Source organism: Amphibalanus amphitrite, unplaced genomic scaffold (genome assembly GCF_019059575.1).
Source record: "Amphibalanus amphitrite isolate SeventyFive unplaced genomic scaffold, NRLGWU_Aamphi_draft 000428F_arrow, whole genome shotgun sequence".
In the NCBI taxonomy this organism is placed as follows: Eukaryota; Metazoa; Arthropoda; class Thecostraca; order Balanomorpha; family Balanidae; genus Amphibalanus; species Amphibalanus amphitrite.
This window is the reverse complement of record NW_024881922.1, coordinates 15,020-31,815: the sequence shown is the minus strand read 5'-3', so window position 1 is coordinate 31,815 and position 16,796 is coordinate 15,020. Positions and strand designations below refer to the sequence as shown.

General features: G+C 52.4%; 1 protein-coding gene across 1 annotated transcript in view; it reads left to right on the top strand.

The window, feature by feature from the left end:
* LOC122391263 overlaps window positions 1–16,796 on the top strand; it is a gene marked incomplete at its 3' end in the record, with an annotated part of 43,964 nt that overhangs the window by 15,659 nt on the left and 11,509 nt on the right. The window contains exons 2-3 of the mRNA XM_043385016.1: window positions 7,436–7,606; window positions 10,406–10,635. Of these exons, the coding sequence (XP_043240951.1) occupies window positions 7,436–7,606; window positions 10,406–10,635 (401 nt within the window). The remainder of the gene's footprint in view (window positions 1–7,435; window positions 7,607–10,405; window positions 10,636–16,796) is intronic.

Sequence of the window (16,796 nt, the reverse complement as noted above, 5' to 3'; positions counted from 1 at the left end):
AGCACCATAAAGCAAAATATCACTTCTCACTTCCGCAATCGAATCCTGGCCATTTCCGACTGCACAGCTAACATATCTAAAAACACTGCAGACGAAGACGTGACAGTTGCATAACGGATCTCACACTTACGACAAGGCATATTCAATCAATAAACAGCGAAACGCTTCCACGTCTTCAAAACAGCCTCCTCGCGCTGTTCGCAAACTCACTTGTAAAAACTTTGGTGGTTGATGGTCGCAGCTGCTTGCCTGAGCTGTATTACTGCTGCTGTCGGTGCTATCACCGACTCGCCTGTTCACCACCTTTTTCGCTGCCCTCCGCTATACCCACGCCCCGCCGTTGACGCCCCCCGCCGTCGACCCGAGGTCCCCCCTGTTCGCCGGTCGACAGCCGACCTCGGACTTGTGTGGCCAGCAGCGGCGACCAAATATACATTACAGCGGAGCGGATCGGTCGAGACGAGACAGGCCGGTGTTGTGATGGAAAAATGTCAACACAGACGGGACGAAATGGGGACATACCCTACTGAAGGCGAAACCCAATGGCTGAGCATTTTGGCGTGCTGAAATCCTAAAAGCTTTGAATGTAGGACATTCAAGTGACAAAAATAGCACAAGCGTTTCATTTCATCACTTTGTGAGTTTTTTTTTTAATTACGGTCATTTTTTTCAAAAAAGCAAACAAACAAACAAACAAACAAACAAACAAGCAAACAAACAAAACACGTTCCTCCGTTCCTCCATGATATGCTTTTGACTCTGGGGAGGAAAATCACAGTAACAGCGTCCCACAAAAATGGCGGCCGCACTGGCAGGTGGCAGGCAGGTGCAAAAATGACAGGTGCACTGCAGTCGCACAACCTGCACCATTCGAGAAGCGGCTGCTCTGTGATGTTCCACTCCGTTTAATCCTCGCCTCGCTACTCCTCAGCCGCCGTGCTACACTTGCATCTGCTGCACCACAAGACGTTTGTGCAGCTGGGGTAGTTCCACTTTGTGGCTTCTCGTAGTTTTACTTCTGCGATCCTCTCTCTATTTTAGCCTTCCCTGCCACCGTTACTCCTCTTCTCACGCGTGAACTTGTTGACTCTACCTACAGCCCGACGTGAAACTATCGCATTTTTCTGCTAGCTACGTCACATTTCCTGGTGGCCGGACTTTGCAGGGCGTTACCCGACTGCCATTGCCGTCCTTACGTCATCGCTCGGAGGCACACATGTCTGTCGTTACACACGCGCCTGTAGTGGCAGTGATGTCAGCTCGTCCCATACCGTCTGATGATACCTACTGCAGAGGACAGACAGACAGACAGACAGACAGACAGACTTTTACACGGCCGAAATCGCTCCTGGCGGCAGGCCGACAATCACAAGGAAGGAAGGACAGACAGACAGACAGACAGACAGACAGATTAGCGGCAACGTCTCTGGTGAGAGATGCCCTCCATACGTAATGGACTTCTTAGGATGGATGACCTTTTAGTAAGACAGGCATTTGTGCCTAAAAATCAAAGAGCTGCGATTAAGGTTAAGTGAAGCATTGGAATATGATGACCCATGTTTCAAATCTTTCCACTTAGTATGGTCTGAGTGATATGAGTGTTCATATTACAAACGAATGCCCGCTATCAACGCATTCGCCAAAGTGATTCGCCGCACACAAATAACCTCTATATCTTATCTTAGAGCGATGCGTCGGGAGATGCATCTCCTCTCGTCAAGCAGCGAGCAGACAGCGCTAATGTTGCCGGCGTATGCAGAGTAGCGTGTCGAGCTCGGTCGGGGGCCTCATTGACATTCGCCAGCGGCCACTGAAGCGTTCATATTATCCTCGTTTGAAATCATTAGAAGAGAGTGTTATTGATAGCCATATCAATAATGGATTCGGGAAGTTGGCTCCCTTAGAACGGCTGTGCCAAAGGGAGATATACGGATGTCTTCTGTATGCTGTGACATCCAGATATGTGGAAATAATTTCCATCTATATTTTCACTGCATGTATTTTTGTTAAATGTGTTTTGTCGCTGCATGCCATGGCAACGGCCTTAACCCTATTCCTGGCGGGCTCCGCCGGGACAAGAAACTGGCGGGGGGGGGCCGATTCGGCCCCCCCCTGAGATCTCGAGAACGAAGCAAGATAGCGACAAGCGGTAAACGGCATCGGATACGCACGGCCAAGATCTACAATTTTTACTAAGGTCATTTTCAGGTCAGGTCAAAGATGACGTCACAGGGGTCGAAAAAGTCAAAATGGCGGCACTAGATATGGAGAGAGTTTTTCTCGAATAACTTTCGAATTAGTCAAGATAGGAACAAACTAAGGGCATCATCGTGATCCTCTCGTCAATCCGCATCGAATGATATATATGTTGACCTCGAAAGGTCAAGGTCAAAGGTTGACCTCAGGTCACGTGACCTCGAGGTCATCATGTATATCATTCGATGCGTCTTGACGAGCTGAACACAATGAGACCATCCACGCGTCTGTATCTTGTTCCTGTACGGAGTTATTGGCCAAAAACCTTTGGTGACCTTTGATGACGTCACATGACCTCACAGCTGCCCAACAGCAAAACAGACCTCAAGGTAGTGAAGGTTGATCGTATATGAAGTCATGTATCGTATATGGGGCCATTCCGACCCGTTTTAGTGGTAAAAACAGGGAGTTGATTTTTCCCCCATTGACTTATAATGGGGAGGTCGCGAAATTGACCTGACCTTAGGTCACCGATATCAAAATTCCGAGATATACAAATTGCACATACTGGTACCCTAACTAAACCCTGAAGAGAAGAAATTGATCGGTCAAAAACTCTAGCTCTGGCGTGATTGCAAACTTTTCTGAGGTAGCGTCACCAAACCGCCTCTGGTGACCTGACCTGAGGTCAGATCAACTCAAAATTTTCAGACATGTTGCGTAGAAGCCTTTTAAGAAAAGTCAGAAAATTTGAGCTTCCTAGCTCAACGTGTTTGGGAGATATAACCAAAAAACCTCAGGGGGGGCTCCTGAGGCCCCCCCCCCGCCAGGAATAGGGTTAAGGCTCATATGGCAATGCTGACATGAGGACGGCCAAGCCTCGTAATGAATTAATTTATTTCCTGTTTGATCCTAACGCAAGTGTTTTCTTTTCTTTTCTTCGGGCCTACACAAAATAATCCATGGTGACTCTCTAGCTCCTCAATACTCGTCAGGGGACGGAGGCGGGGTCGGGGTCGGGTGGAGCACCGCGTCGCCCTGCCTCAGCTGCAGGGAAGGGGAGGGGAGGGGAGGGGGAGGAGCCCGCAGCTCCGTCAGCACCCAGCTCGGATGTCTGTCTTCAGAGCGGCAATCAGCCGGTCGGCGGTCGGTGGCTGGGTCGCCAATTACAGCCGGCTCGCCACTCGGCGTGGCCTTGCAATTAATGCAGAGAACAATGAGGCGCAGCCACAGGACGGGAGGGGGCGGGGCGGAGTGAGAGATGGAGGCAGCTGTGGAGGGGAGGGCTCGAGAGAGAGGAGCGGGTAGAGGATGAGAGCGAGGCGGGGTGGTGTGAGAAGTTCAGTCAGGTGGGACGGAGGTGTGATTCCAGGGGGCAGGTGTGGAGATGTAGACTGACGGAGAGGCACGGGGGAGAGAGCTGTAGACAGGTGGGGTGGGTGGGGCAGAGCGGAGAGCTACAGACACCGCGGCTGGTGCAGAGAACCGGAACTGAGATGATGGACGGGCGCACTGGATGGGAATGACAGAGTGATTGGAGGGCGGAGCGAGGAATGAAAACTGAACAGGTGGAGGGAGATTCAATGACATTTGGTGTATGGACAGATCAATGGACCTTGCTGCTTGTATCAACGCAAAACGAAGAAGCATCAAGTGAGACATTGCAGTTTGACGTCCAAGAACACCCAGCACAGCTCTGATTTGTTTACGAGCTAGTTTGCTGGCTAACGTCGCACTCCGCTAAGCCCTCATCAGAATACCTATAATAAAATAAATGGCGAAAGCTACACACTAAGCAATGATCCTCAAAGTAATGATGTCATTTGATATATGGATGAATCTGATACAATACCTACATAATCACAATCGTGCTTCAGAACATTTCCTCTGTCTGTATACTTCAACGTTCTTGAGATTACATACATTACAGCATTGCGACCTTTTCTCTCTGGTAAGATTTAGCGATAAGCCTCAGTGTGCAGCACTGACAAAGCTCTTCGGGCCACCGTTGTTATTCGCAGGATCCATTTGCACATTACAGCCTTTTTACATTTATATATCATATATGCAGCGATAAGTAGCTTACTGAAGCTTACATCCTTCCACCATGATATTTACTGAGTGACTCCGATTCTGTGGATGTTCTCGAATATGTCCAGACAATGATTCGATGACTGTTTTCCGATCCAGCTTTTCACAGTGCTGCACAATACACACAGTATAAACTACCTTTTACCCATTAGTAAAGTGATATTACTCGTCTGACATTATAAGGTGAAGAGCAAGGAGCTTCTCTCCTCACCCAGTGTTAACACCCAGGGCAGCCACCTGCGCGCTGGGGGAATCTCACAGCTGACAGGATTACTGGCACTGTGAGCTCCCCACACTCAAAGGGAGTGAGCACTTCTCACATCTGAATGTGAGCGCGCCTCACACCTGAAGGAGGTGAGCGCTCTTACCTGAAGGCTGTGAGCGCTCCTCACGGTGCACGGTGGCCCTCCCAGCGCGCCCCACCGGGATCAGGTCACGAGTCTCCCCGTGGGGCGTGCCAAACGACCTCACCCGTCCGGACCCCCGGCCGTGAACGGCGCCCGATGGCGGCTCAATGGCTCGCCTGCCCTGCCTACCGGAGGTTATGGGATCGTACCGCGGGCCGGCGGATTAGTGCCGCCGACGTCAGCCGTCAAGGCATGGACGGCTCGGCTCAGAATCCCGAGCAAGGCAGACCGGATCCCGGCAGTATCGACTGCCAGCACACCACAATGCCCAGACGCCCGGCGCCACAAAGGCTCAGACCACGATGCAGGTTTCCGGCTACCGTGTGGTGAGAAATCGGTGGCTGGTGGGATTCGACGGTCAGAGATCAACAGTGAGCCGTGACTCTGCAGAGAAATCCGCGTCTGCGAATCTCATTACTGGCAGCAGCTACTTGTCAGCGAATGGGGTAGCTAGGTGGCTTGTGTTGGACGGTGGACAATGGACAGTGGGCGTTGGACGGCGGACGGCAGACGGTGGACTGTAGACTGTAGACTGTAGACTGTGCACTTCGGCCTGAGGGTGGTGGAATTTGGGTGGTGCGCTGTAAGCTGTTGGCGATGGACTGTGGACTGTAGACGGTGGACTGTGATCGGAGGACGGTGGACGGTGGATGGTTGACGGTGAACGATGGACATTGAACTGTTGACTGTAAGCGGTGGATGGTGGACTGTGAGCGGCGGGAGGTAAGCGGTGAGCGGTGGATGGTGACTGGTGAGCGGTGGGAGGTGAGCGGTGAGCGGTGGGAGGTGAGCGATGAGTGATGCCTGTGAGCAGAGGGCGGTGGGCCGCTCGGCAGATTGTGTCGCCTGTTGGTCGCGCCCTCGCTCTGCCCACGGCCTCTGCAGAGTCCGTGTATCGGCGGGCATCGCGATGAGATGGGCAGACCGCCGCCTGGCGCGGTCGCTGCTCTCCGGAGCTCAGCTCCGCCCTGGTTGTCGCCAAACGGCCCGCCTTTATCGGAGTCAGAGGGGTCGCCGGGAGCAGAGCCGTCCACCGAGGTCGATCAGAGGTCACAGCTGCTGTTCCAGGCAAGGCTTAACCTCGAGCTGACCCGCCCAAAGCTGCGGTAAACTAAGCGACTGCTGGGAAGCTACTGAAATCAGGAACGTGTCTGGTAACGAGTTCACGGCGAGCGATAAAGACTGGCCCTACCTGCGCCGGAAGTCTGTAAAATCGTTCACAGCGCGCCGTGCTTTCTGGCACAACAGCGCGTCTTTTCGGTCCGGCGGCGGTGATGGAGCGATATCGCCATTCCTCAAATTCCTGATCGGGGCGCGCGCCACCGCCACCAAATATTGCCGAAGGTGCTCGGAGCTTAGCCGAATGGAGATCAGTTGAGCCGTGCCGAGTTTCGCAGGTATGAAGCTATGGTGAGACAAGACGCTGAGTCCTTCACAGGCGATCTGGATTGATCTTGCGGTCGGCCAGCTGTGTTAAAAAGTCATCTTAAACCCCTCATTCGAGGTGACTGACAGAAAGGTGACGGGCTGGGAGGTGGATAGCACGCGCGCCAGGCAAGTCCCGGTGACGACCGACCTCGCAGAGCCATCTATCTGTGGAGGAGGCGATCGCTGCACTGCACACGACTAGAGTCACCAGCGTGCTTTGACGCGGTGATATTCAGATGCGACTGGTTGCTTCTGTCGCCGTTTTTCGGGTTGGTGGAGAAAATCCGTGGCCGCATCCCATCGGTTGGATGTGAGACCTTATTTCCGGAATGAACTGTTACGACAAATGCTGTATAACGATCCGATATATAGCGATATATCAATAACTTCTCTACCGCAGCAAATAATGATAATAATAAAATATAAGCAGGGGCGCGGAGCCGGAGCCGGAGCTGGAGCCAGAGCCGCCGGAGCCGGCACATTTTGCCGGGAGCCGGAGTCGGAGCCGGAGCCGGAGCCGCCATGACATTTCACCCGGAGCCGGAGCCGGAGCTGTCTGAAATTTCCACGGCTCCGCATCCCTGCGCATAGGGGATGTACTGAGTCAGAGTCAGAGCCGGAGCCGGAGCCGGAGCCGCCATGACATTTCACCCGGAGCCAGAGCCGGAGATGGAGCCGATTTTTCTCCGGAGCCGGAGCCGGAGCCGTCTGAAATTTTCACGGCTCCGCATCCCTGAATATAAGTGATTGATACTCAATAGAGGGCATTGGTATCAATAGCGGAATAATCAATAATAAATAACTCAATAGCGGGCAAAAGGAATTAACCAGAGAACGACATAACAGTTTTGAGAAAACTCTTTCTAAATTCAGACATTGTTTACCTCGTTCTCTCCCGGTCCATTCCATTCGTCTTAGTCCTCTTTGATGGATTGCTAGAAATACAATGAACGTAAAAAAACCTAAAATGTGCCGTTCACTTACTTGTATCGCGAATGCGATCCTGCTCCTGCAGGCTTATGCTTTGCTGTTACGTCTGACGTAAAGCAACTTCCAATAAGATGGCGCTCGGTCGGCGGACCGGATGCTGTCAATCACTATGATCAAACCAAATTATAGCCCACCCAAGTGAAAATGCCAGCTCCTGTTTCCGCTATGACATCACAGAGTCCCGTTAATATAACTATTTGCGCGCAATTATCGCGACAGTTAGGAATGTGCATGACATGTCAGCTGGTGTGAGGTCACCAGATGTCAGCGTGCGCGTAACCGATCCGTTCAATGACACTGAGCTCGTCTCCGTTCCGTTGCAGCGTTGACACAAGACCTGCAGCGGCATGTCAGCAACGACGAGTTTTTCGTCGTGCTCACCAAGATCAGGCCGAAGCGGTTCGCCAGGACCCACCCGCAGACGCTGGTGGAGCTGGACGTCACCGGAAGCAGGAACAAGATGTCCATCATCATCGACAGGAAGATGCACAAAGGTAATACACCCCGCGGTCAGTCCCTCATCACACAGTGGATATGGTGGGAGTAATGTAATGAACAGAGTTCAGCCTTATGTAACAGAGTAATGTAGATTATTGCCGCTGCCTTTCGGTGGATGTATGTTATTCTCCATTTCCTTATTGGCTACGCAGCCGCAAGCCACAGCTTACGGAGAAGCGAGCTGTAGAATATCCGGCCTGGGACTCGCTAGGCGGATTGGTATAGCCGCTCGTCTCTGCGTTATTTCAAAAACATAGCGCCGACGGCTCTCGGTCAGAAAATGGATGGGCTATTGAGCGGACCTCGGGGTGATGGCTGAGCTGTCTCCACCGACAACATCTGGACGGGATATTGAAGGATTGCTGGCGTATACTGACGGAATGACTACAGTGTGTCTACTAACAAAACCAAATTTGGCATCGACAGGACGCAAGTAGTAAATTGAAGAGATAGAGTTCACGTAAAACAACTCTTGCAAACATACCCACCACATGGGGGTGAAAACCATTCTACATCTAAAACAAAGATAGCGCAAAGCGTAAATAGGTGATGAAAGCTACCCCCATATATCACTGCCAGCTGTTGGTTGTTCATTGACGTAAGCACGCCCGCCGTTGCGAGGGCCGTCCTGGCGACGGCGGGGGCGTGCCGATGGTATAGTCCGAGTGGCGACTGCTGTCCTCCGGGGCGGGTCGGGCCGAGCGGGGGTCACCACCGCCCACTCCACTAAAACCGCGTGGGGACGGATTACATCCTGGTGACGTCAGCTAGTCAGAAACACGCCAGGAGCACGCAGGCCAAACACCCACAGGAAACACAAATAAAGTCCCGAGATCGGACACACCAGCCATTAGGTACTTGGTATGCTAGCGTCATCGTTTGGACGTTTTAGGAAACATGCGGCGCGTTTGAGACAGTGTACAAAGAACACTGTCCATTGTGTTATTTGCGCTCCTTCAAAGAACATTGACTCATCCAATAGTGCTCTCAAATCCCAAGACTCCTACCCATGCACGCACCAATCCTACGGCAGTGCCAATGGCTAGTTAACCACTCTCTGTTCACCCCCGTCCGGCAGTGCCACTGACCATTTGACCAACCCGTGCTCCCCCTGTCCGGCAGTGCCACTGACCATTTGACCGCCCCTTGCTCGCCCCAGTCCGGCAGTGCCACTGACCACTTCACCACCCTCCTCTGCTCGATTTGTCCGGCAGTGCCACTGACCACTTCACCACCCTCCGCTCGCCCCACACTGAAAACTTTTTTACCATTTTCTGAAGGGTAAACCCGCCATAGCATGGTAGCTTGACACACAGACGTTTTTTACCACCTTCCAGATGGTAAATTTTACTCTTTCATGAAGAGTAAACTCGCCAGGGAGGGGTAACATGACACACAGACGTTTTTTACCATCTTCTGAATGGTAAACTCTTTTGATTTACTCTTGTCTAGAGTGTAACATTTTTTGGGTTACACTCTTTGAAAGGGTAAATCTTTAACGGAACCCTTTTTTAGGGAGTAACGCATCATCTACTCTGTGCTTTACCCTCCTACAGAGAGTATATTCTTATGGCCTACCCTTTGTCACATGTTAATGTTTACTCTTTCCTTTAGGGTAAACCCCCCAGAGGATGGTAACAGACCCACAGACACTTCCTTCAGAAGCTTCACGAAGCTTCTGTTAACCGGAGCTCACCAGCTAAAAGAAATGTTTCAAGAGCAACAATGTAGGTATATTTGGCTTCCGTACAAACAATACGAGGGGCACACCAACCATGAACATTGTGAGACTCTTCACTTATTCATACAAATTTATAGAAAGCGTTCAGCAATGCACAAGCGGTAAATAAACAGCACGATACAACTTGAATGCAAGTTGAATATGAATACAAAACATTCAGCGCCCTCATATTGGATTAGGCAGAGCGCACAATATTTGAAGTGAGCGACGGCGTTCCTGGGTGGTCGCCCGTCTGCGTGAGATAATGAGACTGGATCACTACAGTGCAAGGCTTTTTCAAAGTCACCAACAAAATGCATAAACTTGTAGCATCACAACAAAATTAATGTACGTACTCACAACACTAGGCCACGTGGCCGTGCACGGGGTCCTGTTAACCAGGTCAAATTAGCACCACTCAACGGCACGCAATGCTCTAGCACATCGGTACTTACAATAAAATGTCCACAGATGCTCTATAGGCGATGAACAACACACAAGCACAATCACCAACGGCCACGCCGCGCGGCACCGACACTGCTCACATCCGCTCTCGGAGACCAACGGCCGAAAACTGACAGATGCGCGCGGCCTTCAAACCGCAAACGGCCGATCTCGTTTCTGATTGGCTGATTGTTTCCATTTCAAATATCATCTTCACGAGGGTAAACAAGATCCACGCATGAAACGACTATCTGTACCCGAGTCACGATACCCAGGAGGAAAGAGTTTTCGTGATGTTCTGGATCGCGAGAGTAATATTGATATTTACATGGTAATTATACTCTTCGCTGGCGAATAAGTTCATATTAACCACGTACCGTTACTATGCACATAATGGTAGCAGCGAGTTACCCTTTCAATATACTATTATCTTGCGGGTTTGATGAAAATGAACTCTCCAGGAGGTAGTAAAAAAGTTTTGAGTGCAGTCCGGCAGTGCCACTGACCATTTGACCACCCCGTGCTCGCATTTGTCCGGCAGTGACACTGACCACTTCACCACCCCGTGCTCGCCCCTGTCCGGCAGTGCCACTGACCACTTCACCACCCTCCGCTCGCCCCTGTTCGGCAGTGATCCTCCAGACCATGGAGCTGGGTCGGATCCGCACCCAGCACTGGTCGGTGGACACGGTGCGACTGCACAACGTGATCCACTCGATGGTGCTGCGGGTGAACCAGGAGCAGCCGTCGGCGCGCGTGCAGCTCTACGTCAACTGCCACGACCAGGGGGCCATCCACACGCCGGTCACACTGCGCGAGATGGTCGCCCAGCCGGAGTCGGGCGCCGCCGCGCTCACCGTTGTGAGTAGAGCTCGGGACCGGGAGGGGAGGGGAGGGGGAGGTCATTGAAGGATAGACACGGCCAGTGGCTGTCATCCTGCTGACCTGTCTGTCTGCATGAGATGAGTTTCGAGCTCAATTTATATCGAGAAAACCGCATCACTCGGTAGCTCACCCCGTGCCGTGAAAGATACAGCTCCGGGCAGCGATTGTCTCGAATTTAATCCCTCGAATCCTCGCCGTACATAACTCGGTCATGGTGATGTCTTATTAATCGTCGGTCAGTGGCGCGGGCGTGCCGAGAAACAATGGTGACGCCAGCGACCAGCGTGCTGGTGAAGGATTTACGGAGCGATAGTGTCGGCCTTTAGCGAACTTGAAGTGAGTCGTCAGTTGATAGTCATCTTCCCAGCTAAATCCTTTAGTCTGACAGTCCATGGCGGCTGCTATGGACACTGAACAAAGCTGATGGAGCATGTTTGACATGGTTGAGCCTGTTTAACTTCGAGTTATAGACTGGGCCGTGAATATTGACCGTACGTTATCCAGTGATTGCTCTCCTAATCAGGGCTAATGATGCGGACGGTCGTAAACACCGAGTCGAGCGCTGAACTCATCGAATGTCGGCGATTCTGTCACTATTCTAGTAAAAATGTCATGGCCAGCACGGGTGCCTTCTTAATGAAGGGAGGCAGCAACATTCCTGCAATAACTGGCGGACATTTTTTACTTTTAAATGAAAGCCTCGGCATTCATCCATACTGCGCCCAATCTCGCGGTCGGATCGAATGTCTGTTTACGTTTATCAGGTGGTCGTGTTAACCAGGCCGGTATATATTTTCGCGGCTCGGTGTGTGTGTGAGCGCTTATCGGGCCGTCAGAGGGGCCGTTTACGGGCACTATCTGCCGACCGGGGACGGCTGCCGGCGCTGGCAGCGGGCCGTAAACAGGTGACATCAGCGGACCGCCGTCGGGGCGGGGGCGGGCTCCGCCGCGGTACCCGACTAATTGGCGCGTCATCGAGACGCCGCCGGTGTGGGTACCTCCAAATGGATCACACGTATCACACGCACCGTGCTCGCGCACTATCTGTCATTTAACAGGCGTGCACTGCTGACTAAATTAAATAGGTGACCAGGACCGTTTCAACGTTGGCAAGCGACGCTCATCTCGTTAGGCCGTACAGCGCCGTCACATTTTCACTACAAGGCGTAGTAGTATTCATGCACTTGTCACTCACAGGCGTCACATACCCTTGTCGCTGTCGTTGAAGTGTCACATTGAGTGTGTAAGTTAGTCACATGAAATTATTCAACATACTACCATCCAGTCAACTCGTTTGCATTCAAGGTGTCGAAGCGATCGCCATGCCGTCGAGGGATCCCATGCAGTCACCTGCAGCCAGCCTTACTACATGGGAGTGGCACTGCTGGGTTCAAGTTATAGTGCCCCGCCAGAGTTCAAGCAACTACATAAACGGACTCCGCGCGCGAATAGATTTTAGTGCCTCTTGCGTGTCAAAATATTTATATCATTGCTCAGTGACGAAAGGAGCAATCATTTGTGACTCGCTCTCATAAAGGTTATGGTTCGTGACTTCCATTGTCGTTTGAAGTCAGAATAAGAGTAATGGTCGACTGAGTTTCATTGCGAAGTTTATCATAACACCCATATCAGGTGCAGACTCGATAGCTTTAAAATAAAAGTAATGGCTTAGAAGATTTATTTCATAGCTTTAATGGCATGAAATACTATATTATTTGCACTTAACTTGACACGATGATGTGGTACCATTGTTAAGCAAATACAAATCTGAATCCTATCTCATCTGATAAAAACTCAGGATAAAAAGATGTGACAATTTAATCAATTAATCTCCATAATAAGGATCATTATTTTCTACGAACAGCATCAGCTCGACAAGAGCTGCTTCCTAACCTAACTAATGCTGTTTTCAACTCTCTTCTAGTAGGTTATCAGCTAGACTCATTATTTCTGAGCTATAAAAGAGACCGGTGAACGCGGTTGCGATAAATTCTCGACACGCGCTCTCCTGCAGCGGCTTTTTGGGATCAGCTTGTTTTCCGCTCGGCAGTAAGCTTTCTCCTCCCTCCCTTACCCCTGAGCAGGGGCGGGTCGGTCTGACTCGGTCCCCGCCGGACCAGGTCAGGTCGGACCAGCTGGTCCTCCGGCGCCCTCCCAGTCCTCTCCGATCGCACTCGCTCCGATGGCTGTCTGATGTCTCCGCTCCGGACAAGGCCATCGGCGCGGCGGCGCGGTGGGCCGGCGGCGGCCCGATGACGCCCGATGCCGCCGCCTCCGCGCCCCTGTATGGTGCGTCTCCCGAGGGCGGCTGTCTGGTGGCGGCGCGACCAGCCGGGGCGCGGTCCGGTCCGGCGGCTCGCACGTGCTGGCGGCTCAGTCCAGCCCCTCAGTGATAGCGCGTGTGCAGCAGGCCGAATATGGCGCTCTCGAGCTGGGCGTCTCTGATGTGATAGGCGTATGCTGCTCGCAGGAGCCCAGCTGACATCCGAGGCTGGGTATCTGTGTTGAGATTGTGATGGATGGTACTGGAAGGTACTGTGATGACGCTTCGCTATATGTATGCCAGGTGACTCACCGAGGGAGAAGGAGAGAGAGAGAGAGAGAGAGAGAGAGAGAGAGAGAGAGAGAGAGAGAGAGAGAGAGAGAGAGAGAGAGAGACAGAGAGAGAGAGAGAGACAGAGAGACAGAGAGAGAGAGAGAGAGAGACAGAGAGAGAGAGAGAGAGAGAGAGAGAGAGAGAGAGAGAGAGAGAGAGAGAGAGAGAGAGAGAGAGAGAGAGAGAGAGAGAGAGAGAGAGAGAGAGAGAGAGAGAGAGAGAGAGAGAGAGAGAGAGAGAGAGAGAGAGAGAGAGAGAGAGAGAGAGAGAGAGAGAGAGAGAGAGAGAGAGAGAGAGAGCTCCCGACGCACCGCTGTTCGTCACTCAAGCCTAAATGGATCTTGGATGTATTCAAAGGGACAGACAACTTTTTGCTTCGGTGCTAATCAAAATCATCATTGATCATCTCCACTGCTGCGATTGGCACCTGCTTTCATTGGACGATAACAGTAAAATGCCGAGTAGACTCGGTGCAGTCTGTTTCTCTGTAGCCTCTTGTGACTTTGCCTTTGGAAGATGTCATCAAATGGAAAATGAAAGTCTCGACAATGCACTTCTGAGCATCGCAAATGTGCAGCGTCTCTGACGGCTGCAGCGTTTTTATCGATTCAGTTCCACTTGATGCTTCAATGTTTGTGATCAGCTTCCAGCATCAGCTCCATTGGCAGCGGAATGGCATCTGAAGGAAGCTGTCAATGGGGACCAGCAATGCGGCCATTCTCCCTCTAAATAAGATTTCTGCCTTGAACTACCATTGAGGTGCTGCTGACATAGCACGTGGACAGCAACACAGGCAAGGGGCGCGGCTTTCTTCATTTCTTTTCCATTGTTATTTGGCATGAGCGTTTTACCCACGCAAAACCTGATCATAACTATGTAGATGAAAATGAAACTCGCTTTGCCAGTGATTTGAACTCATGCAGCTCGTCCACAATATATTACTGTCACAACCCCGGTGCACCGACACCTGCACACCTATTTTCGACGTGCCAGTGGCGTATTGGCCCTCTTACAAAGCCATTCCAGAGCGGAGCCACAGGCCCATTGAACGAGAGGCGCGTAGTTCGGCCCGGTTTCTTTCGGTATCGGCGGCGGCCGTAAATTTCCGGCAGTGACAGCGTCTTATCGGCCGTATTTTCCCGTTACCTCTGCGGCCTGGCGCGGCCATTCGGCGCACGCCCTCCGTGGTGCCGGCTGCAATGCATTCGGATCGGCGCGGCCGTGAAACTGACCTGCGGCACGCACCCACGGCTAAAATGACCACTACAATGGCTATTCCGCCGGGTAATGTTTGTTTTTGTTTCGGTTTGAACCGTAGTCCGTGCCCATCCTGGGCTAGAAAGAAATGCCTTGAAATGAATTACCACAGATGGGAGCATTGGCGAATGGCCATTGAAAGTTGCTTATGAAGTTCATAAATGTGTACCGGCATGCAAGCATCCGCAATGCAAGCATCCAAAGCTAGGAGGGATATAAGTACACTTGACATCGCGCTTGCAAGTGTAACTAAGACTGCTGACGGTCAACAGCTAACCATCTAACCGCTGACCACTGACCACTGATTCCAGTCCAGTGACCGCTGTCACTGAACAGTGACGCCGGACCCCGTTTTTACTGGATAAGGTCGATAAAAACTGTTGCTGACTGTTGCCCTCTGACTGCGCCGTCAGGGAGACCTTGTTACGGTCGTCAAAGGCCGATCTGGCTTCTGAGAGCCGTTGATGGTGCCTTGTCAGGAGATGTACCGGTAGAAGCGCAGTTCACGTGGAGAAAACGACGCCGTAACATGTGCCTTAGAGGTGGACTGATATTACCTGATGATATCGTGAGCCGATGCCACTAGCGGATAACGAACAGGTATCACTCTCATAGAAAGAAACAAACAAACAGTGCTAGAGTGAGATAACAATGAGCCATTGCTTAATACAATCACCAATGTTATTAAATGAAACTGTTTTCGTGCTTATTGTTGAGGCGTATGTTGATTGACAAGATAAACCCGGTTCAAATATCACGTTAATTAACGATAATGTTGACCGAGTGTTTTCAAAGGGAATAGAAATGCTCAAGAACTATTGCTGCATAGTTATTCACAGAACATACCAGAATCCAGCACCCAGATTATTCAAATAATTGTATTGCATATGTTGCAACAGCACTGGGTAATACATATTTCTGGCATTAACAAGACAAAAAGAAGCTTGGTTTGCATTCAATTTCGTGTTTGTTTTTTTACCTGATTCTAAAATCTAACAATGCCAGCCTTCCCAAAAACAATCATAACAACGATATCCCTCTCCAGCCTTCTATTAGAGCACGGTTTGCAGCGAACCCGCCTGGAAAACCCCGGTCGGCGGCCACCCCTGCAATACAATTACGGCGCATCTATCAAACTCGGCGGTCGTGTCGCACCACTCACTCGGTAAATGATCACCTGTAGCGGCGCATTGAGGTCGAGATTACGGCTGACCATCTCGGCCTCGTCAGCGTTAGTTATCCGGCTGCAGTCAGGTGCCGCGGCCTCCCCGCTGGCCGGCCGCCAATGAATGACCGCTGGGACCGCCATGACTTACAATGAATGACCGGGAGTGCCCTCCCCCGCCCCAGCACCCTGACTCGTGACCTGCCATCTGGCGGTGACCGGAAGGGCGGTGACCTGACCACCTGCCGGGGACCCGCCCCCTCCTCTGCCGACCTCAGGTGACAGCGGCGCGGGCGGTGCCGTCCACTGCAGTACTTATCGCGCTCGCAAATAACGCTCTGCATTCTGCAGCTGACCGGCCGAGGTTGACCGGTTCAGGTCCCCACGCCACGCCCCAGACCAGGGAGCAGTGACCTGGTGCGGGTAACTAGGCGTCCAATCCAGTGTTCGTTCTCAGACGCCCCAGCCGCCGCCGCGCCGCCGGAGTCCGACCGGAACCCATCTCACCCCAGCTGGACCGGCGGCCTCTGGAGCTCTGACCGCCCCCACGTCCGGCAGTAACACAGACGGGAGCCGAGCCCCAGCGACACCCACGCGCCCCGGCGTCTCGTCGAACCCCACCGGCGCTCCGGCGGCGAGCGCGGCGCAACAAAAACAAACCATCGGTCACTGCGCTCGGCAGAGGCGGCGCCCGTTTCTGCGCTCATCTCTCACACCTTGTGAGTCGACAGCAAGGCGCGATAGTAAGTAACGGCTCGAGGCTGTGAGCAGCGCTGAATAGTTATACGGACGGCGACAGAGGCGCGGCCGCGGCGTGCACCGGCGCGCATGTGGGGAGAGCACCGCGCTAAGCAGGCCGCCCTGATCCGCGCCGTCATCACCAGGGCACCCGGCCACCATTTGTTAAGCTGCAGCGATCACCTCTGGGGCTGCGTGATCCGTTCAGGATGGATGGTCGCCACGGCGCCGGCTTAGTCGGCAATGCTGTGAGGGCAGTGGCACGCGGCGGTCGCCGACTTCCGCAGAGCTGAGCGGCGGGGCCGTCCGTCGAACGTCAGCCCGTGTTTACTCGTGAAACGCGGCGGAACGTGGCGAAACGCGGCCAAACGTGGCGCCCAG